This window comes from Xiphophorus hellerii, chromosome 23, assembly GCF_003331165.1.
Source record: "Xiphophorus hellerii strain 12219 chromosome 23, Xiphophorus_hellerii-4.1, whole genome shotgun sequence".
In the NCBI taxonomy this organism is placed as follows: domain Eukaryota; kingdom Metazoa; phylum Chordata; class Actinopteri; order Cyprinodontiformes; family Poeciliidae; genus Xiphophorus; species Xiphophorus hellerii.
In genome coordinates this window covers 4,426,454-4,449,752 of record NC_045694.1, presented here as the reverse complement: position 1 = coordinate 4,449,752, position 23,299 = coordinate 4,426,454, and the positions used below count along the sequence as shown (strand labels likewise).

The 23,299-nt window shown below is 39.1% G+C and overlaps 1 protein-coding gene across 1 annotated transcript in view; it reads right to left on the bottom strand.

The window, feature by feature from the left end:
• afg2a (AFG2 AAA ATPase homolog A) overlaps positions 1–23,299 on the bottom strand; it is a 112,994-nt gene that overhangs the window by 11,853 nt on the left and 77,842 nt on the right. The window contains exon 15 of the mRNA XM_032555555.1: positions 8,370–8,534. Coding sequence (XP_032411446.1) covers positions 8,370–8,534 — 165 coding nt within the window. The remainder of the gene's footprint in view (positions 1–8,369; positions 8,535–23,299) is intronic.

The window sequence follows — 23,299 nt, the reverse complement described above, 5'->3', positions numbered from 1 at the left end:
AGTAGAAGGTAAATCTATTCAATATTTAATATCGAGCATCCTGCATTTCAACAGGAAGTTTTACTTGCTCTTTCAAGTGTTTTGGTAAAAAAAGGGTTAAAGGAACCGTTGCACCACTGGTTGTTAATGGATGTTAATCACGCGTGTCCAAGAACACCAAGTAGCTCTGCAGAAAAAAGATCTTCATGGAGTCATGGTTGAAGTCATCCATGAAGTTTTATCTTTTTGACATAGCTGAATGGAGCTCAAGGTGCGGATGTTGCAACATCGTGAGATCACGTGCGAGAGCGCCCAGCAAGGTTGGTGCTGCCTGCTGGTTATCACCACCTCCATAATGTCAACTTCTACTTCTGAGCTAAACCTGGCCATGCATGGGAATCTTGTTTTTTCTTCCCCTTCTTTTTGTCAACAAGTTGTCAATGTCTGCCAAGAGCTCATTACTGCAGTGTTTTTGCACTCTGTTTCCTAGAGGTCACATGTCAATCAAGCTCCATGGGGGGGAGATCCATGAGATCCTCATCTGTAAGTGGTGGTAGATATTATTTCAGTCTTCCCAGATTCTTTTTTGAAAAACTTATAACATTAACAGAAAAACCAGCAAATTAGAAGAGAATATTTTTCGTGCTAATATGGCAAAAACACAGTTGAATGGATTTTTAGACAATTTTTATATCAAAATTTTTATATATTTCTTCAAACTCAAACTTTCAGAGTTCTCCATATATTTTCAGTCCAATATAAAAGTTTACTATGATATCAAAGTTTACTGTAGACATTTCTACATAGACAGATGGCAGATAGATGAATGATTGATGGTTGGATGGATGGATAGATAAAAAATAGATGAAGACTTGCATAAAAGATGGATTTATGGATGTATGGATGAATGTACTGATGGATGGACGGAAAGACAGATGATTGATGGATGGATGGATGGATGAACAGATGGATGGAAAAATGAAAGGAGGATGGATGGAAGAATGGGTGAATGAATACACAAACGGATGGATGAATTGATTCTTGTCTCCTTTTTTGGAGTTCAGGGAATCGCAAGGAACGTCAGAAAACAGTAAAACTAAAAAACATTTTGTTCACAAATCAAAGACATTTTGATGTAGCTGAGGTCTGCTTGCTGCCGATGTCGATATTAAAAATGAAGGAAGAAAAAAAAGAATTGCTGAAAGCTGATACAGCGTTGGTTTTTCAACAAAGCAACAAATGAGGCCAGAACAAACTTCATTTATCTAACAGGGAGCAATAATTCCCTAAGGTCTTTTCATGTTAGGGCTTGAGAAGAAGAAGAAAAAAAGAGCAGCACAGCATCACACCTTCTTTGAGGAGCAAGTTTAGCCTTTCTGTTTCTTCTTATTCTTCTAACAGCACTGTGATTACAGTATCAAATGTTGCTTCTGTTTGGAGGACTTGACGACAGAGGTGAGGAAGGAGAGCCGGGAGCAATTTTCTTGCCTGAGTGTGAGTTAAAATCTGTTGTGGGTGGAGGGGTTAGTTAGGGGGAAGGTGATGGTTGAGAAACCAGATGTCACTCCAGGCAGGTAGGAAGACGGGTGAATTTTTTCTTTTCTTTTAGCAATTTCTAGCTCCGAGGAAACAACAAATGTGTCCTGATGAATGACAATCTCAACCCCCATCTTACAACTCAAACTCTCTCTTCTCTCTTACCAGTCTGAAATGCCAAGAATGTAATAAAAGTCGAACCTTCAGGTAGTCAGACTGAAGAGTGAATTGTTCTGAATGTACCTATCTGCACCGCCTAAACATAGATCTGGATACCCAGCACATTTATCAGATTACACTGAATGTAAAAGTCAACTTCTCAAAGTTTGAGGCAGTAGTTCTCAAGCGGAAAAAGGTTGACTGCTCCCCTCAGGTTGGCGGTCAGACTGTGCCTCTAGTGGGAGTTTGAATATCTTGGTGTCCTTTTCACAAGTGATGGTTGGATGGAGCTGGAGAAGGATAGATGGATCAGGGCCTTGTCTGCCCAAGTCTGTTGTGGCGATGAAGGAGCTGAAAAAAGGAAAGCTCTTGAATTACTCAACTATGGTCAGGAGACATGGATCACAAGTGAAAGAATGAGATGCCGGACACAAGAAGCTGTATTGAAATTCCTCTGTAAGGTGGCCAAGCTCTGCCTTAGAAACAAGATGAGGTGCTTGGAGTAAAGGTACCTTATTTTGGAGGTTTTCCAAGCATGTCCCAATCTGAGGAAACCCCTAGATACACATAGAAACTACGGGAAGGACTATCCCTTCATACTGGCGAACAGCTTGGGCTCCAACAAAGGGGACTGGAACAGACCCAGAACTGTGTCTATATATACCTCTGGTCTACAAATGGCTTGAAATTTCCCATAATGATATTGGTAGAGAAGCAACATCGGAACAAGTCCAGGTCTTTTCCTGGGCCAACTGAATCATACAAACCAGAAGAAAACCAAGTCTTAACTATTCCAACAATCAAAGCCTTCACAAGACAAGTTAATGCTGCAATCTTTAAAAAATCAGCTCCAAAAAGAGAAGAGAAAAAAATGTGAAGATTACAAGCCACCTAGCTCATCCAGTTTGAGCTGAGAACACGGTCGACTGCTGCTGTGGCTCAGCAGCACAGCTGCCAGCTGAGTTAGCATACAAAGTCAAACATAATAGCTCCCAGCTCAGTCCCACAGAGAAATTTGGCTATTCCTGGTATTGTAAAGTTACATAACTTTAACATTACAGGCTAACATGTTACCAAAAATAACTAAAGATGTAAAATGGAACTAAATATTTATATAATCTTAAGTTAAAAAAAAAAAGTGGTCTTTGAAGAAACATACTGTAAATTTGAAGCTTTTGTTTAACAAGGTTTTTTTTGCAAGTCAAAAGAATCAATCCTCACATGAAATGTCATTATTCTTCTAGGGTAGAACTAACATGAAGGATTTGGTTTTTTTGACTGGTATGGAGTGATGAGCTTTAATTTAAACTCTTCTCTGAAAGATAACATTCTCAATTTAGGACACATCTGGCAATTCTTTATAGAGCAATGCTTCATATTTTACCTCCAAATTTTCTTGTGATACAGTCTTGTATCATTTTAGATATATAAAAACTTTGGCATACCTTACTGACTACTCTGATAACCCCACATATTCAATATTTCATAGGGTTATATCTCACTTTTCTTGTATCTAACACAAAATGCTCCCTGAAGCATGATAAAAAAAGGTTTTATTCTTCTTAAATCAAGTCTAGTAAGGACGCTGAAAAGTTTAGGCCCTTCTGTCTTCTCATTTTGACACTATATCACTACATATCGGTGGCAGATTGAGGTTACTTATATGGCCTCCCTAAATCCTGAAAGTACAAACTCTTCCCCCTGTTTCTGACAGAGCAACCCCCACCCAGAATTCAGCCTAAAGCAAGCGTACACCTGGAGGAGGTATGCAGCAAGAAACCAAAGCCCCGCTATCATATGTTGTGTTTGACATCAGGGTTTCTGGTGTAGTGTCTCATCTGTGGAATGGAGTTGTGCTGTCACTTGCCACTGAGTTCTCCAAGCTCCACAAAAATTCAAAGGCATGCCACAGTCGAGCCGATAAGAACTAGGTAGAATGGAAAGCTGCGTCTCACCTGGGTGGGCATTATATTTTACATGCTAGCGCTAAAGATCATATTAGATTAGATGAAACTTTAAACTCGCTGATCGCTGAGGGGAAGTTTGGGAGAAAACAGGATACAGATAACCAAACAACACGGCGCTGGAGATAAAGCTGTGTTTACAAGAACTGAGCCCTGAGGGACAAATACAACAAATGAGCACGTAAATAAACAAGGGTATCTCTAAATGGTATGCAACGATCGAATGGATGCACTTTTACTGTAAGTTGAACCAGAAAACTGCAACATTTCAATGCACACTGGAAACCATCACAACATTTACTGGCTTGCTTGAGAGATTCAACACATTATGCTTCAAAATATTGCATTTTCTGAACTCATAATTTATATTTTATAGTATAGAATGTCTGGTATCAAGATCAATCAATCTTCTATGTCTTTAGTCTCCATCTAATCCCTACATCCCAGCATACTCTTATCTTTTCTTTTGTCTCTTTTCTGAACGAATCCTAACCATTTCAGCCTTAATTCTCCAGCTTTGAATTATGGCCAAAGTGATCTGGGAACGATGCCAGAATTGATACTGGGCCTGTAGAGCATGGAGGGATGGGATCACTGTTTTAGCTAACAGCCCCCAAAAAGTAGGTTGGATCTTACCAAAGGATGGTATGAGACTAGCACCAGGAAGATTAATTTTGCCTCAGTATGCATGGATGAAATTGGAATCAGAAATCCGTAAGATTTTGCTGCACATGTACTTCACTACTTGATTGTAAAAACTAAATTAAAAACAATAAAAAGCAGCATTTTAAGAGTTTTGCAGCTGGTAAGTGTAAATGTTAAGCTAGAGAGTAAATTCAACATGATGGTATTTAAGGTTCAGTTTCTGTGATCCAAACAAACCTTGCTCCTGCTTTGTGTCAGAGAAGTGCATGAAAGCAGCAAGCAATCACAGATTTTTTTTCCTCTGTGTAAAGCTGCATTCACAAGTGTATCTAACAGAAACAGCCATGAAAACAGTTTTTTTTGCTACAGAAAAGGCATCAGAGCAAATGACTGTGCTTCTGGTTGTTTTGCATGCCTGTTTCACGACCTGTAAGACTTCTTTTTCAGGTCTGTGACCTTTGAAGTCTCAACATACAGTGGGTATTTACGTCTAGGTGCAAACATGCTGCACATTTTAAAGTAATGTCTTTCAAGTCAAACAGAAAATTAAGTATAGCTCGTTTTCAGCATAAATACAGTCTTGTGTCATAAAAACATGATTTGACAAAAACTACTTCATTCAATGGGAGTGCATTTTTTAAAATCCAAACTGTGATGCATTCTTCATCAAATAGTTTCCCAGCTGCTCAGAATCTTGAAGCTAGTCTTTCGTGGAGGACAGTAGCTGTGTTTCTGCTCGGCACAATGTGAATCATGTGGCAGACAAACACCGAGAAACAAATCTTCTACACAAAAGAATGTTTGTATGATTACTCCCTGTCCACAGTGAGATCACGAGGGCGTTCAGTGACACAGCACAGACACGATGCAGACATCATGGAAAAAAACACTAACATCCCTCTGGAGTACCAGAATCGCTTATCTGTATTCTGGAGTAGCAGAAGGTTAATAAGCTAAAAGATGAGGAAATAAATGTAAATTTCAATAATGCAAACTTGCATCTAGAGATTTATTTGTCAATGACAAATTTATACACAGTAATAGGAACATAATGTAGGGAAAAAAAACTGCTTGGGGTAGTTCAGAAATAGTGTTTCTGAGCACTATTCAGAAACACTATTTCACAGAGGAAACTTTTCTCCTCTGTGATGAAGAGAAAAGTTTGTTTATGTTTTGAAGGTGGCAAAGAGTGTGGCAATCATAACTCTTGTGCAAATATTCAAAACTTTAGTGCATATATAACCAAAAAGGTTTGCACTCTGTAACACTAAAGGGTCTGGATGTGCATGTTTTTCCTCTAGTCTATTATGAATGAGGTATATTAACATATTTTGAAAGTATAACACTTAAAGAAATCAGTTTAATTAATAAGAAGCCAAAGATCATGAGTCATTTTAAAACATGTTTAACTGAAACAAAAAGAGCCTTTTGAATTCTTACATTTGCACTACCATATATAGAAGCGGCTGTTTCTCTGTGGAAACTAATTTTTACACCAAGATTATGAAACAGATGGAAAATTTTTATTTAAGAAAGGGGACAACCTAAAATCCATGGAAAAAGACACAACACAGTTGATCCCATTAATTTGACAGATTACCTAAAGCAGGAAGTCAACAGCCAGACCACTGAGGCGACCATGGGCGGTGTTTGATAGCGTACATATAAACATGCTTTCTTTCCTTTGTCAAAATGAGAGCAGGTTTTATCACAAGTTATAATTTCCCAATGTGGTGAATTACAGATCTATTAGGTTTTCTTTTAAATCTCTGCAAAGAACACCAGTTACCTCACTCTTACTGCGCTATAACACATACAAAAAAATGTGTCGTGAAGAGGAAAAAGACACATAAAAGTTGCACTTGAATATAAGTTGCAGTTATTTAGAAGTTGTCAAACATGAGGAGGACCAATATGGTCATATTGTCTATGTTAATGATATGACCCAGTGACACATGTTCAGTTACCAGATTTTCAATAAACTCACAGAAAGTGCTGACCCTTGCTTGATAGCCTACCAGCAGTTTCTGACACCCGATATCCGTACTCTGATAGACGTTTATGTTACATGAAGTGGTAACACCAAGAACCATCTCCTTGGCAACAACTAGGGCATGAAAACCTAACAGCACCGTTGGCAAGCCTCTCCCAGCAGCACGTTCTTCAAGCAACCATCTGTGAACTCGTTGCTTTCGCTCTGGCTTTCAGACCGCGATTAGATTCCTTCGCTGGTGAAGAGGGTAATGTTTACTTCTTGGTTCATGCCAGTCAGTATCAATTAACATTTAATGCATCAGTGAAACGACTTGACACACTTCAGACTCCAGAAAAATATGTTCTAAAAAAAGGGGTCTGGTTCAACGTAGCCAAGTCGAGCTGCTTTGATTAGGTCACAGGTGTCAAAGTCCAGTCCTCAAGGGCCGGTGTCCTGCAGTTTTTAGATGAGCCACAGGTACAAAACACTGGAATGAAATGGCTTAATTACCTCCTCCTTGTGTAGATCAGTTCTCCAGAGCCTTAATGACCTAATTATTCTATTCAGGTGTGGTGCAGCAGAGGCACATCTAAAAGTTGCAGGACACCGGCCCTTGAGGACTGGAGTTTGACACCCCTGGATTAGGTGATATTGAAAAAAGGCCAATAGTTATTCATTCTGGACATGGAAATGATTATAAATATCTAAACTACAAAAACAAAATAGCAAAATTGAGAAATAATTATGGATGCCTTTCAAAGATACTCCAACTCTTAAAATTTGATAAAGTTTGTGGTCTAATCTTAACACTGCAAGATTCCAATTACTCAACTGTAGTTAAAACGAGTTCTTGTTTTATTTTGTCAAATATTTTGCTTTGTACATTTTTATTGTTCACAGATGCCATTGAACATTTTTGTTTTCTGTTCTCTTCTGGAACATTTTGTTCAGTCATATTCTTTTGAATTTTGATAAATCATTCTCATAAAGCGTGGAACAATTATACCACAAACACCTGCAAGGAAGAACTGGCTGCACAAGTTTGCATTTATTATGGATTTTCTCTGATACTAACAGGGTCAAGATCATATGAATAGGCTTAAATATCTAGATACACTGAGCTAAATATTTTTATAAGGGGTACTGAGCAACACAGAATGTCCTAACTTGAAAAGGTTACAGCCTAGTAGTGTCTGGTTGATAATCATGATTGGCTACAGCGGGTAAATTAACTTTGTCAGCAAAAAAAGAATTTGCTTCCCTGAAATCATTAGAAAGATCAAAACTTGGGAAAATGTAAGAACTCAGAGAAGATCTAAGAGGGAAAAGTGTAGATCAGCACCACTTGGGGAAGTTTTTTGGAGCCATTTTTAAACAACTGCAGATTTCAGAGTTGTGGACATAAGTACAAGTTGTCTGAAAACACTGGGTCATTGGGAAGGCAAACACACACTGAAACCAGTTCCGAGAGAATAAAACAAACTCAGACCTCAACTCAACAGAACATGTGTGCATAATGTTTAACCCTCTCAGATCCAGTGTTGTAACATTATAGTATTTCTATTTTAAAAAAAAACATACAAATATTGACTTTTGTCCTGTGTTTTTTTTGTTATCCAGGCTTGGAGATCAAACCCCTTTGTTCAGTTTTGGAATACTATTGGATAGAAAACTTCTATGTGAGATCCACAACGTGAAAAACCTTGACTGAGAAAGATCTCTGTTAATACCTCTGTACCAGATTGATCAAACAGGAAGAAAGTAAAATGTCTTTTCAAATTTGTTGGATGATCAGTAAAATATTTAGAACATGCACATGTAACATTTTTGGGGCAACATTTATACACAATTCAAAATCATTTTAGATTACATTTAATATTACATTTTCATTACAATTTACCTTACAATTCTCTAAAAATACTCCCACAAAAGCATCAACAAGAACTTTCTTTCTTTTTCTAAACTAAGCAAATTTAATAAAGATTATTAATTCAGCAAAAATTAATTATCATTGTATAATAATTCCAGCCTAGAAAAATTATGATTTGCATTAATGATCAAAAGCCACAAATCTTATTGTTATTTCCTATAAAGCATGTAGATTTACTCACTTCTGCTCCTGAGTACTTGTTAGTCCGAGTGACCAGCTCATCGAGGGAAACGTTCTCTGCTATGGGCATGTTACGGAACTGCAGGGAAAATATCTCCCGTCTGGTCGGACCGTCGGGAAGAGGAACATAGACAATCCTGTCAAGGCGGCCTGGACGCATCAAAGCCTGAGAAATAATAAAACAAAATTGAGTCAAATTCTTTGGGATTTTTTTACGTTCACAAGAACATTCCACATTGTTCCAAGTTCTCCAGCTGTTTATTTGTGACTTAAATTGCTAGGATGTGACCTCTGACCTCCTTAATGGTTGTTTGTTATGGTGAAGAGGTAGAAACTGAAGCTAAGACTCAGACAACCAAAAGGCTGAGAAGAAAATTGTGAAACTGAGGTTTTCAGTAAGGAGACAATGTGGATGTTATCTGATAAAGCCCCCGCTTCCTACAGATCACATCATGGTGACCCCAAAACAGTCCCAGAGCACCCGAAGCCGCCGCTGTCTCGCTTGTCAGACGTCATTAGGTGGCAGGCGCCTCTCAAGCCCAGACAGACAAATATGGCCCATCTACTTTCGCTGTCCTCAGCCTCGCAGTGACAACCTGTGGTGACGAATGCATTCTGACAAGCAGGATGAATTCAGGATTAAAAAAAAAAAATCTTGGTTTTTAACTGAACACAACTGAACGCTCAAGGAGTTTCAGCAATAAATGAAAAACAATGAAAAAATTCCAAGAGTGAGTGGATCTGAGGGTCTGGATCTGGGCCAGAGAGGCCAAACCGAGGCCACACTGGGGCTACACTGGGGCCACACTGGGGCCAGTGAAGACGAAGCAGGAGATAGACACAGACGCAAGCCAGGCAGGAGGTCACGTCAGAAGGGATCAGTGTAGGCTGGAGGAACTGGAATGGCAGCCTTAGCGCTCCTTTTCATACATCATGCTGCTGCTGTTGTTGCCACTTTACAAGTCTTTCATGAGTCTGACATGGAGTTACAAATTTGCGATTTCACCATTTTAGCTTATTGTTACTAAAAAAATTCCCAATTTTTTGGTACTTGAAAAACATTCAAGGCAGGTAAACAAATTGTGAGATGACAAGGAAGCCTTTTAACATCAAAGATAAATCAACAAAATGTCAGTGGAAGAATAAAAAAGATGGTTCGATTTTAATAATAATGTAACTGTACTCCTTTTACATATTTAATAACATTTGAAGAAATATTTCTTTAATTTTCTAATAATATAAAATAGGACATTAAATCTACCAGGGGTATGAATAATTCTGGGCTCAACAAGATCTTGAGGTGTTGAGATCCACCAAATTCAGCACTAATGTAGCAGATAAATGTTCATTATGCATGTATGTATGTAAGAGTGTATTCTCTCACAATTCCATTATTCTAATCATAATCATACTATTTTGGCATTATGAGGAGAAATTGCTGCTTTATATGAAGGTGATTAAATCACAGTGGGGATTTATCATATTTTTATTCATATATTACAATAAATTTCTTATGATAATACATTTGATTTATGGTTGTCACAAATTTCAATTAATGATGTTTAAAACAAACCAAAACTTATTGTCAGGATTGTTAGTTTTACTATTTCTCCACTGTTTCTTCAATGAGAGGATCAGAAAATATCATTAAATGCAGTTTTCTGATACAAATCAGTTTTTATAATTTGGAATGTTTTGCAAGAACAATATTTGTGTTTGTGGGGCTATGATTGATGTCATGAAGTCAGAGCAAAGCAGTTACCTACAACACAAGTGACAAATAGTTTATAGTAAACACAATAGTACCACAAAATATCATGATAAAACTTTAAGTCTACCCCTAATATCGCATACATTTGTTAATATTGTGATTCCGCCTCATACGCATAATATTGAAAGGTTAAACCTGGATTTAATTATTCTGCAGATACCTTAGGATTTCCAAATAATTTATTTGTGGAAACAAAAACAGGATTTTTATTTTTCTCAAGGATATTGCTTAAATTTCAAATGGTGATTTTAGTACTGTTCATCGCCTTCTGAGATGATGCACTGTTATTTTCCTTATAGGTAATTATTCGATTGCATATAATTCATAATTTGCTAAATGATGCCATTGCCTTTAGAGCTGAACGGCAGCAGGAGGTGAGGACAGTTAGGAGAATATAATGGAAGTTGAACTAATTTACCTACAGGCTCAAAAACTAGAAAATTCATTGCAGGTAAATTGATAAAAATAACCCAGTTTTTTCAAGGCTTGCTTTATTTTTTCCATATAAACTGTTTCCAGTGTACTGTGCCAACGGACAGCTTCCCTGCCTTTTATCTCCTGGTTTTCCTGTGTGTCTGTGGAACATGAGGTGACGGAAACCGTAGCTAGGCCCTGGTAACCACAACAGGGCCACGGCTGACAACACAGCCATGGATCATGAGTGGAAATTCTCTTGTTTTGCATGCCTTCGTATTATTCCACTGATTTATTTATTACTGGGGGAACTTTTCTTTATCAAAACCCGAAGGATTCCAGACTTGGTTTGGTTTGCCGAGGTGATTGGGTGCAGGGGAGGACTTCAGCCTGTTCCTGTTTGTCACAGCAGGTTGAGCCGGTAGCAGTGAAGCGTGCTGCATTATGCGGAGGACGTGCCAGGGACACTTCCTGAGTTGCCCTCTCTGGAAGTAACCGGCGGCTGCATGCCAACACAAACCTGCTGACCTCCAGCAAAACAGCCCTCATAGAGCGCAACTCCCAAGCATTCTGGCAAGCAAACGCAAACAGACAGAAATCTGTCCTTTTGGTCTCTTATTTTCTGGTTTCAATGTGAAGCCTGCTGCTTTATGAGGCATTATGTCCCTTCTAATACGAAGGAGACGAGCCTGCAGCTTTCCGGCGCTCCCAGAAAGTAGAGCCGAACCTCTCAGCTTTGAGACTGCTAAACTCATCTGACTGCCCTGCAGGGGAAAGAAAGGCCTTTTTTTCCCCTTCCCTCTCAGCAAGAGCACGGGGCCAATCCATCACTTAACAACATACACTTCCTGCTCTCAAGGATCAGGGGGTAGCTGTGGTGGCGTGGGGTAAGAAGAGGAGGAGGTAATGGGGGATCCTGAAAGATGGATACTTGGCATGTCGGGCAAGCGTTGATGGGCTTTTTTTCCCCACCTTAATGGTACGCTTCTTCCACCTGAAAATTTGGCTTGACTGGCAAGAAGGGAGAAGGGGGAAGGAAAGAAAAGAAATAAAAATAGCTGAAGGAGTTAAGAAAGCCCACTTTAAAGCACTGGAGGAGCAAAACCCTGCAAACAAACACAGATAAGTAGCGTGAGATGAAGCAAATCCCCACATATAACTCCAGGTTCAACAAATTCTCCGTTGTTTTAACATGAGTCTGCATGACAGATTGCATCCACCTCATTGCACCACTGACATGATAGGCACCATTACACACGAGCCATTAGTAATTAGAAATGCCCCCAGGTAAGAAATACCAACTGGCTTTAAGTCAACACTGAAGTTCACCATCAAGTCTGGGTGGGAGCAGTCAGAGAGATTTTCTTTTTATTATGTGGCAATAAAAATAAAATCATGAAAACGTTGCTGGGTTTGGAAAAGGCCATTCGAACTCACCAAGAGAAATAAAAAAAAAAGAAGAAAAACAGTCATCTGCTCTCTCTGCGCCAAGTTTCACTGCCGATAACAACAGTAATCATTCCAGGAATTGCAATCCTCCTCAAGAAGTGATTACCCCCTAATGACAGACGACTTCCTATCTGTGAAGGCCAGTGCCTCTCCTTAACCACCAAGGAATGCTGGGAATCTTCTGCTCGGAGCGCTGCTGCTCCTGCAGCACATTCTTGGCCAGCTTCAATCTGACCTGCAGAGCGCTGTCTACCCACTGTTTACAAATGGACGCCCACGCCATCCAGGTGTCTTATTCTTAGCTCCACGACGACATGGTTACATCAGGAGCGCATCTCTGTTGCAATCACAGCAGGAATTAAAATCAATAAACAGAAAACAAAGTCGGAGATACTAAAATTCCAACCTTATCTTTGTTGTTGCTTTTTTATTACCAAAATAATAACAGGTTGTCTGAGCAGAGCGGCCTGCCTGGGGAGACGTGAGTTGACTTTGTTCCCCGCCTGCAGGCATTCGCTGCATGCGGTTTCCTAACCTGTCAGTCCGCAATCCTTTCAAGCCGCCATGAGTCATTCTGACTCGGTGATGTCTCGTCTTGGATTCAGGCAAAGCTCACTCCAAAAAACCATACAAAATAAAAAGTAAATAAAAACACTCAGAGCACAATGGCAACTGAAAACTCAGGCAAAGGTCACCAAAGTTTGTGATGACTTTGGAAATTTTAGGGGAGGGCACCGACTAAACGCTGACAAATGACGACTGTTGTGTTGATAACACTTCTTCAGGACAATTTGTGAAACATTAACACACAGAGTTATTTTGTAGTTTTTTTCATAAATTCAGATCGATGTTTGTGTCCTTTTAGTTTCTCAAGTGTGCAGCAAACTCACGCCACCTTTTGTAAAATGGTGCTACATTTTACAAAAGGTGAAATGCGTCATATTCAACATGAAGCATGCCTTTCATAGCAAGCATAATGTTATTACTGCATCAAAAAAGTGTGAAGCAACCATCACATTTATCTGACATATGTTAGAGACCAGGAAGTACGAATGATGTCTCTAAGTAATGCGTGTAGAGAGAACTTCAAATGTTGGGAATATTAGCAAGTTATCTCGAACAAAATATTAAATAACTTATACTTCAATGTACTGGAGGTATAAAGTACTTCCATAATAAAAAAAATTTAGATTTCCCTTTGCAATTCTCAAAAGTAGTTTGTTGGTCTGGAGAACACAATGCCAAGCTGGAAAGGAATCAGCAATGACCGTAGAGATGCTACCTCCCATCTCTGCCTCTCTATCAAACAATCTGGGAAGGATTTTAAGGTCATTATTAAAAAAATGAAGTCCGTAGCTTCTCAGAAAGCAGAAATTGAAAACAGGATAACAGCTTTCCCAGAAGTGGATGTACCAGTGAGGTCAGACTGCAATTTCTCTAGATATTTAAAAATCCAAGAGCTCCACTTCAGACTCTGCAGGCCACAGGTGGCATGTTAAAGGTTCAAGGTCATGACAGGACAGCTAGCAAATGACTGAACAAGCATGGCTTGTTTGGGGAGGTGGAAATTGAAGGTCTTTTCTCTCTTAACAGAATATGGTCGCATCTGATCAAAGCTTAAAATCAAAGGAAAAATGCTCTGATTTCTTGCAAGTATAGCTGAAGCGATTATTCATTTTAATCGTATTAATTATTTAAATAATTGTCAACTAATTTAGTAATAGATTAATTGTTAAGTGGAGTACACAAACTTAAAAAAATTGCTGAAAAAACAACACACACACCCCTACTTATATATATATATATATACACTTTTGTCAGGTTTAGTTTTAGGAATGCTATGTTATTGCATTTCAGGTAATAAAGGATTTATTTTCTTATTTAAAAAAGGAAGTGAACTGTTTGGTTGCATATTTTAAGGTATTTCTAATATTGTATAAAAAAGGTTTAAGTGGTTAAATAAAAAATTTGCAGAATTTGCACCTTTTTTTAATACAATTAATCGATTGTCAGAATAATTACTAAAATAATAGTTAGTTACAACCATAATTGGATTTTTTCTGCAGTTTTGTACAAACTCCAATCAAAAAACAAAAGGCATTCATCCTCAACACAGTTGTCCAGGGTTTGACCTCTGACCTCTGGATCTTTGATGCACCTTTCCTTTCTCTTTGCTCCCTTTTCTGTCTGATCATTGTGAATAAAGGCCACTAAAGTAGAAAAAAAAACTGGGTCATGGATGGACATGTGAGAGTTTAGCAAAATCATACAGGAAATAACTACAAAGAGCTATTGCTGCTAGAGGTGGTTCACCATATCATAGGGTGTACTTAGTTTTTCATTTTTACCTTTGTGCTTGATCTCTGTTTAATAAATAATGGTAGTGTTGAATATTTTTGTGTTTTTGTGTACTACAGATCAGACTGAAATACATTTAGAATGTGATCTTAATCAGATCGGATGATTTGTAATAGAACTTTAATTAAAGCTGTAATTAAAAACATCAACCATTTGGGAATCAAAAATGAATTGTGTCCCTTGAGATTCCAGTGAAGGAAAACATGCCATGAGCTCATTCAGTTATATCACATTCCACAAATAAGATTTACAGTGGCCATCGAAGGTTTTTCGGAGCGCATCGCTCCACAGAGATGACATAATTTGTGCATGAGGCCTCGCTGTCTGCATAGGGACACCAGGCCTGCTTTATGTCAGAGCCGAATCCGATGCGCGAAAGGATCAGAGGAGGTACGAGTGTGCAGAGAAAGAGAGAGTAAATCACAGGCAGAGGGGAGGGGACGGCAGAGCCGAGGGGCCTGAGAGTGACGGGGAGGGAGGGACCGGAGTTGGCAACCAGTCAAAAACATGAGAGGCTTTCACTCTGGATTTTGCCCTTGAGTCAAACTTGCATCCGGCAGGCGAGGCCACCGTGTCCAAGAAGCAAATAACTCTGGCGCTGTTAACCCGCTGCAGCCCCACATGCTCTGCACAGCCAGGAGCAAGTCGAGATTTGTAGTCTTAAAAAGAAGCATAAACCACGGGAACAAGTGAAAACTTCTTACTCTTTGGTGCTGAAAAGGAACTAATATAGAAGAAGAATTATCAACCACTTACCCGAAAGTACGGCAAAACACACATTAGAAAATATCAAGTCAATATATAAAAAATACACACTCCTGTTAAAATGGCAAGTTTTTATTAATGTTTAAAAAAAAAAAAGAACAAAGATAAAACTATTTTAAGAACATTTAATGTGATCTTTAACTTGCTTATCTCCACTTAAATACAAGCTGAAATATTCCAGGGAGAAAAATAAAAAGATTGGAGTCGATCACTTAAAGTCCCCCTGATTAGACTAAATGAAGCTCGATTCATCTAGTAGGACTTTATTACATTTTTTTAGTAGCAAAAAGCTGATGGGAGCTTAAAAAAACATCAGTGATCCAAGTTATCAGCTCAAATAATTTCCAACGGATTAGATGCACCATAAAACATGGTGAAGACAGAGATCATAAAGTAGGGAAAATATGACACCATGAAGAACTAGAGGTACCTTTATGATTGATGAGGAGATGAGGAGAAAACTGGTCGGGGAGGCTGCCAGGAGGCCAGCAGTAACAATAAAGCACCTACAGGAATTTCTGGCAGGTAAGTTTTGCAAAAACACATGAAACGGCTCCCAAAACCATGAGGGAGAATGTTTTATTGGTCTGAAGAAACAAATGTGCAACTTTATGGCCACACATCAGCAAATATAGTGGTGCCTGGTGGTGGCAGCATCATACTCTGTGGCTGTTTTTATTCAGCTTTTAACTGGGCATTTAAGGGTAATGCATACAAGAACAAAAATGTGGGGGCTGCAGTAAAAACAAGTTGTTTTTTTTGCATGATGTCCAAGAAAAATGCAGTGGGAGGGGCCTATAAATATCTTTTAGTTCTGCACTGTAGTTCTGAAATATGAAAATTTAGTGTCAGGAAGAACTTTGCTCTTGTTCTTGAAGTCACAAGTAAAGTAAGAAATGTATGAGCATCCAAATAACATCAATGTTGGCACAAAACTTTGAGACTTCTGCTGGAAAACTGGAAACCAACACAAACCTAAAAAGATGTCTACTTTTTTATTGAGTTGTACTCGTCAAGGGTCACATTAAAAGTGGGAAAAGTTCTGAAATGATCTCTTGTGGTGTTCAGACTTTTCATGCTCTGTATAACAGGGATTTTAGTCAGTGTTGAAAACATTTTCAAAAAAGGCTTTTACGTGTATGTGGATGCATTTCAAGCAAAGCAGATAAAACTATATGATAATACTTATGTATGCAAATAATTAAATAGTGCAACAGAAAGAAGCGACAAATTATACCTAAAGGTAAAAAATATAGTCCTCATATACTCAATCAGAAGTTTAAACTGTCTAAAATGTCATGTAGAATCTTAAATATTGTCCATTAACTCATTCACTTTATATATAAAAAAAAAAAAAAAGAAATCAACAAAGCTCCAGTTTTGCACAAGGTCTGTGTGATTAAAACCTTATTTTCTTGCCAAATGTGCTTCATTTTTTTCAACTCTGCTTCGCTCTGAGATTTCAGCAATTAAGTTCTGGAGCGTACTGTTACTGTTATGAAAATAAGACTGAAGCTGTAATAAAACCAAAAATTTCCTTTAACACATAATTATTTGGGTGTTTGTTTAAGCCCTAGAGTGTCAGGCATTCAGATGTTTTATTTGTAAAAAAAAAGAAAAAAAGTGTGGTACCAGCAGGGAGTCTGGCTCCAAACCTCAACACATCTTAGTGGAATGTGTGTTTCTACATACGAAAGAGCATGCATTCATAGCACGGCTGGGCAAACACGCTCATTACAGAATCAGATGTCACACCTCTTTTACCTTTCATGGTACCGGTGTGTTTCTGAGAACCCCCCCAGGTGAAGGGGCTGAAGCAAGGTGAGAAGATTCAACGGCAGCTGTGTTGCTGCTCGTTTTGAGAGTTTGGGGCGGAAGGGTGAAGACTCTAGAGGCAAGGGCCTCACGCCCCTGCAGCTGCCCTGGAGGCCGCAGTCAAGTTCCTGAATCTGTCAAAACAAAGCTGAATGGCTCGCCCTCACACTTCTACGGAAATAAAATTGGCCAAGGCCAAAAAAAACTTATTTTGATAGGAGAAGGTAGATGTTGTGTGTGCATGTCTAAGGAGGAGGTTGTCCACCCAAAAAGGTGAAGAAAAGCAGAGGAAATTAGGCCGAGGCCATGTTGAAATGTCGACTCATTGGAGCCCAAAATAAAAACGCAGTAAAAGTAGCTGCCATAAAACACATGTATGTTTGCTTAACAAAGAGGCGTTTCCTGTGAGCTGTCCGCAGTTCGCAGTTTAACTCTGCAGGACCTTTGCTTTCGGTGTAAACTCGCCAGGTCTGGTTTCCATAATATGCCCCTGAGCCGGTGGGCACCCTGTCGAGCTGCTGCCTCAAACAAATCAGCAGTAACGGCCAGTGATCAGCATTTTTCCAAAAACACTTCATCTCATTATGCATTTGGCATGCTCACGCATTTACTGCTACTGTTGCCTTCATTCATGCATACTGTAAGCGTCTGATTTGTAGAAATTGTGCTGGATGTAAAAACTAAGCTTTAATTTATTAAAAGTTTCTTTAAATGACTTTAAAGGAATTTTCAAAACATTAGTTGTGCTACCACAATCACAAAAGTCCCAACAAAGGGAACGCCACTATAAAAGAAAACGAGGGGGTTAATTTAATAAAGTTCAATATGAGTGAGTTTATGGCAGATAAATGCAAAAATGCACCTGTAGCGATAAAAGTTTAAGGTCCTTGTTTGGGTGACTCAGTTCATGAAAACTCCATTATGCTCTTCATGACTCACATCAGCCATTAGAACAAGGGTCCTCTTTATGCTTTATCACAGCACACCCTGGCCCACAACATGGACTGTCCAGATGCAGCAATATGCTAAAAACTTATTTTACAGTAGAGCAATGCTTCTACTTTAGAGACCTGCGTCCAGATGGAAACAACCAACCTATTTGGGTTTATACAGTGGAAACCGTGGTATTCACAGGGTTCAGGAACATAGCTGCCTACAAATAGCTAAAATCTGCAAATACTTCAGGCCCCTTCACATATTAACGTTTCTAAATGACTGTTTTAATAGTTCCAACATTAAATATTCCTTAATGCGCTTTAATAGACATGGCTGAAACCATCTTGGCAATTCCACAGAAACCAACATCTAAAGTCTTTCTTATCTCCACTCTTGGGGGTACAGCCAATCAGTGTCAGTGGTTGGCTGCTTTGCAAACACATGTGATTTGCTTCTTGGTATTTCAGCTTCCCAAGTTACATTTTCTTTCAAATATTTTAGATATGCTCTCCGAAAAAAATCCATGAATCGGCAGATTTTCTGCAAATGATTTGGAAGTACGTTCAACAGAAAAGTCCAGGAAGAGGTGGGGGCGCCACTGCACTGGCTTGTTTTGGACTCTCTGCTGCCACTAAACTTTCAACCAGGACTCCTATACAATACCACAATACCACCATAGTGGTAAAACCACAATAACCAAACTACACAAGTTAGTTCACGTTCAAAATCTCCACAGCTGTGAAAGTCTATCACCCCAGAAAAAGTCACCAAGAGCTCAAAAAGACCATCCAAATTCTGGATTATTTATTTGTTTTTTTTTTACATTTTACATCATAATAGGTTTTAATCCTGGAACTCGGAGTTTGCTTTCCAATCTCAATGATCTAATGATGCATCGATAATTCTGGAGTTTATTTAGGGGTAAGATCAACATTAAGGCCTTACACTTGAGTAGTTACTGTATTTTACACCGCAGAACCATTTTAATAGATAAACTTCACAAAGAGAGTCTTCACTAAAGAGTGAAAACGTTTAAAAAGTACAACACGTCAGCAACACAAACTCGAAGGCGAGATGCTCTCCGAAATCATTCTACTAAATCTTTATGCTTAAAATAAAAATATCTACAGTTTAATTCCAGTAACCTAGCCTGTCCTAATGCAGTTCGTATCCATATACTGATGACGACTCGCAATCATTGTAATGAAAGTTTCCCTAAAAGAGTTAACATGCTGCATGGAGACAAGACGTTACAGCTTCTGCAGGTTAATGAGAACCACTCATCTACACTTTGCTAAACAGAAGACCAGTGTGAAGTTGGGAGAAAAGTGGCTTTTATCACCAGTCGGCTGCATGGTTTTGGTGGTTCAGGTTGCCTATTATACAAAGTGTGACTCCTGATAGTAACTGGGTTTTGTGTCTCAAGTTTTGCTTGAAGGAGGGTTGTTTAATCTTTCACTTTAGTTCCTGAGTTTTAAAGTTTTGCATACATTTCTGGTGTGCTGTCTCTTAATTCCCAGTAATTATTTATGGTATACTCTATGAACCTCCAATACTTTACAACAACTTTATAGATATAGATTGAGACCAGGGTTTGTAACTCTCTAAAAATGTACCCAACTGATTTCTTTAAACTGCTTGCTAGTTAGCAAAAGTATATTTAAAACCCAGGGTGATATTCATAATGAAAAGTCCTAGCATTGGATTTTACTGGCACTTTTAAACTTTGCATTTATCTGACTTTATAGGCTATATTCTTGCTTTCTATTCCCAGGTGATACTAACATTTTTAAAATGAGCAATTTTTTATTATCCTTTCTAATGGCTTCTTCTGCATGTTTTCCAGCCATTATTTTCCAGAAACACCCACATTTCCCATCATAACACACATACACAGAAGCCCCTCTTGCCCTGAGAGACAGACCGCAGGTGCCAGGCCCACCTCAGGGTCCCTGCCGTGCTCTCGTTAGGTCTGGTGCCATTCAGGCGGCTTCTAACACGCAATCCTGAGTGCTTTGTGTTTCTCTGACAGGCCTTGTCGTCCTCTGCATGTAGTTGTGGAAGAAAAGGAAAGAAAAAAGGAGGAATTCAGGGATTACTTCTTTGGAAAAGTTTAACAGAGCCACAAGGCTGAGACTCACCCTTTACCTAAAGTGGCTTAAATGGACCATAACAGTATATTTATTTCACTTTGGAGATCATTTGCAGCAAATTAAAACATCCATACTGTTAATGACGTAACATCTAAATATCTTTACATTAAATTTGAGTTTTGTCAGTCTTTTTCCATATGGCATTTATGTTATTTTATTAAAAAAAGAGCACAATTTTAGTTCATCCAAGCAATTATTGCATGAAATCAGAAAAACTAGACACTTTTCAGGTAAATTACCATAAAAAAGGTGAAAAACATCTGGACTGCTGTTTTATTGTGTGGCCTAAAGACAAAAATTAATGTTCAGATCATGCTTTCTATACAAGATCATCACCATCAATACCAAAATCATTTCCAAGGTAACAACACAATCATGAACCTCCGTCCAGAGCTCTTACAGGGAACCGCATCACCACCTTACTCACAAAATAAGAGTAAAAATACCATCTAAACACACTAAAAAGGAGAGGAAAACCAAGTGGTCACATATGTTGCCACTTGCAAATCCTGAACGAAACACCCACATACAGGCACAAACACAAAGGAAAACACAAACAGGCACGTTGCTGAGTGACAGAGGCAACTCGGCCAGATCAGTTTCCACTTCCATGAAATCTAAACATTAGCTTGTTTACCCTCATCCTAGGATGATACAAGCATGAGTGAGAAAGAGGAAGCATGTGTCTCTTCAGTCTAATAATGGGAGCATGTCCTTAGAGCAACACAAGACAAGGAACAGGGGAAAAAAACACAACTAAACTTTTAACAGAATAGACAGATAGGTCTACAGAGAAAAGCATGAGTCAGTTATAGTGTCAAAGTACAAGCATTAGTAGAGAAATAGAATAACACAAAGTTGCCCCTCTTTAACCTGTTCCCGTGTATTGCCTGTCAGCTGGCTTAAAGAAGGCAACTCCACATTTTTTTGCACATTGCAAAAAAAGACAAATTTAAATGTTGTTAAGAAAAGAGACATGCTTTGACTAAAGGAATACCTCAGATCTAGGGGAAGTGCAGGTTTAAACTACATTTGGCAGATATCTTTATCATTTGTGGCTCTATAAATAGAACAGCAACAGGCGTATAATTCTGTACATAGTACGTAGTACTATTCAGTAATTATTTGAATAGTACTACTCTATTGCTAGATGTGGCATCACATTAAGCAATGGAGGTGAGAATAAGGGATACAAAAATGCAACTATAAAGGTTTAGATCAAAGCATATTCATTTGTTAGAATGGCTTAATCAAAGTCAAAAACCAAATTGAATTGTGAATCTATGGCAAGATTGTAAATTGATGTTCATCCTGACTAAGTTGGGGCAATTTTGCAAAGTTGGACACTTCCTGGGTCCAATAGGACGTGTTGGACACTTCCTTCCTATGTCCAACCTTCTGTTTGACACAGGAAGTTGGTCCAACACAATTTTGAAAAGGGCATGGTGGGGAGGAGGGGAATAAAGAGATGGCACACTTTTCAGACTTATTTGTGAAAACGTATTCTTTATTATTCAAATATACAGTGTGTTAGTCTTTAAGCTGTAGATGTAAATGCAGCACCTGCACAGCTATCGGGACCCCTGGACAAGATGAATACAAGAGCCTTTTAAATGAAGTATTATCTTGGAGATTTGAGCCTCTTGCATCATGATTAAACATGCAAACACAAACACCCCTTTGTAAATCAATTTGTATTTTAATCGTACAAGTTTAATTGTACACAGCGGTCACAGGCTGTGTGCTTTCAGAGAATGGAACTAGGATTCCAGCTCCAAATAGGTGACCTACTGGAATAACATACAATTTCCTCTGATTGAGCTCCATCTTTAACTTACTACTATTTGCACCCTAGTCTGCTGATTATTCGTATTTTAAATGGACACTGGAGAGTCATCTGGTGATTCTGCTGTCTTTGTACTTGTCACTATCTGTCTATGAATAAATTAGACCATAGATCAAATGCATAGCATCAGTGGGTTAACTTGGTAACTCTGTGGCATAGGGATCAAAACACCAACATTTACTTTTATTTGTCCACAGCAGCTTTGCCCAACATTTTGTGGCTCCCAACAATGAACTAAAGTGTTTTCTTTTAAAATTTTGGTTATAGTTGAATAAAATATACTTTTACGTATGACTGCCCTGCACACAAAAAGAGCTACACGCTAAATGTAATCTCCAGCATCAGACCAATTAGCCATCTACTGCAGGAGATAAGAAAGCAGAGGAAGAGGGAGAAAGGAAGGAAAATGAAAAAAAAATCCCCCATCCAGCATGTGAAAACCTGTGTCAGATTTCGCCATAGACAAGGTCACCCTCTTTTGGTCTCGCCTCAGTGCCCCGGCTGGGTAACCGGATCTGGATCAGAATGGCGACTAACCAGTTTTTTGTCATAGGAGAGGAACTGTCTTGGTTTACAAGCTCATTGTGTTTACAACAACTTTACATGTTGATTTTTGGTTTTTTTTTGTTCATCGTAAGGCTTTAATTTACCTGTGGAGAGATCTGTGGAGGTGTGTGTAACTATGCACAGCTGTGAACACCACTTCAAACATTCCCCTCCCATGCATGCAAACACCGGAGAGGGGGGAAAAAAATGAGGAGGCATGTCCCAATTCCACAGTCTGAGCATCATCACTGGTGTTGTGCTACACAGCCAAGTTAACACTTGGTATGTTTGTAATTGTGCTGCCTATGAAACTGCACAGTAATCCCTTCCAGCTGCCTCCCTCACTCACCCATCCACCTTCTTCCTCCTCCCTGACTCTTCCCTTACAGAGAAACTGTAGCTGCGGCTCAGAGTATGTTTTCCATGGGCTCTGGTGGATTCATCCTGCTGACAGCGCCAAGCCTTTTATGCATCGAAAACACAGTATTTCCTTTCAGGTGGAGAGACGATGGAAGGGAGAAGGAGAACTGAGATGTGGGCGGTAGCGGCGGTGGGGGGAGAGAGCTAAGGACTGTCCCTGCAACAGCCCTCAAACTTCAAAATCTTGGTCCTCATCTCTTCCAAAAAAAAAAAAGGAGAGAGAGAGAGACAGACAGAAAGGAGGGAGGGGATGACGGATCAAGAGAAGAAGAAGGGGAGGCGGCAGTAGAGGAGGGGAGGGGGAAAAAAACAACGGCACAAAGGAGTGCGTAATTAAGACAGGAAATGGGAGAAGAGAGGAGGGCTCTGGGGGCTTTCAGAGAGAGGCTGGCTGGGGTCGCTTTTCCAGAGAATGGAGGAGTGGGGCCGATACCCGAGTCGTCTGAATGGAAATCAGA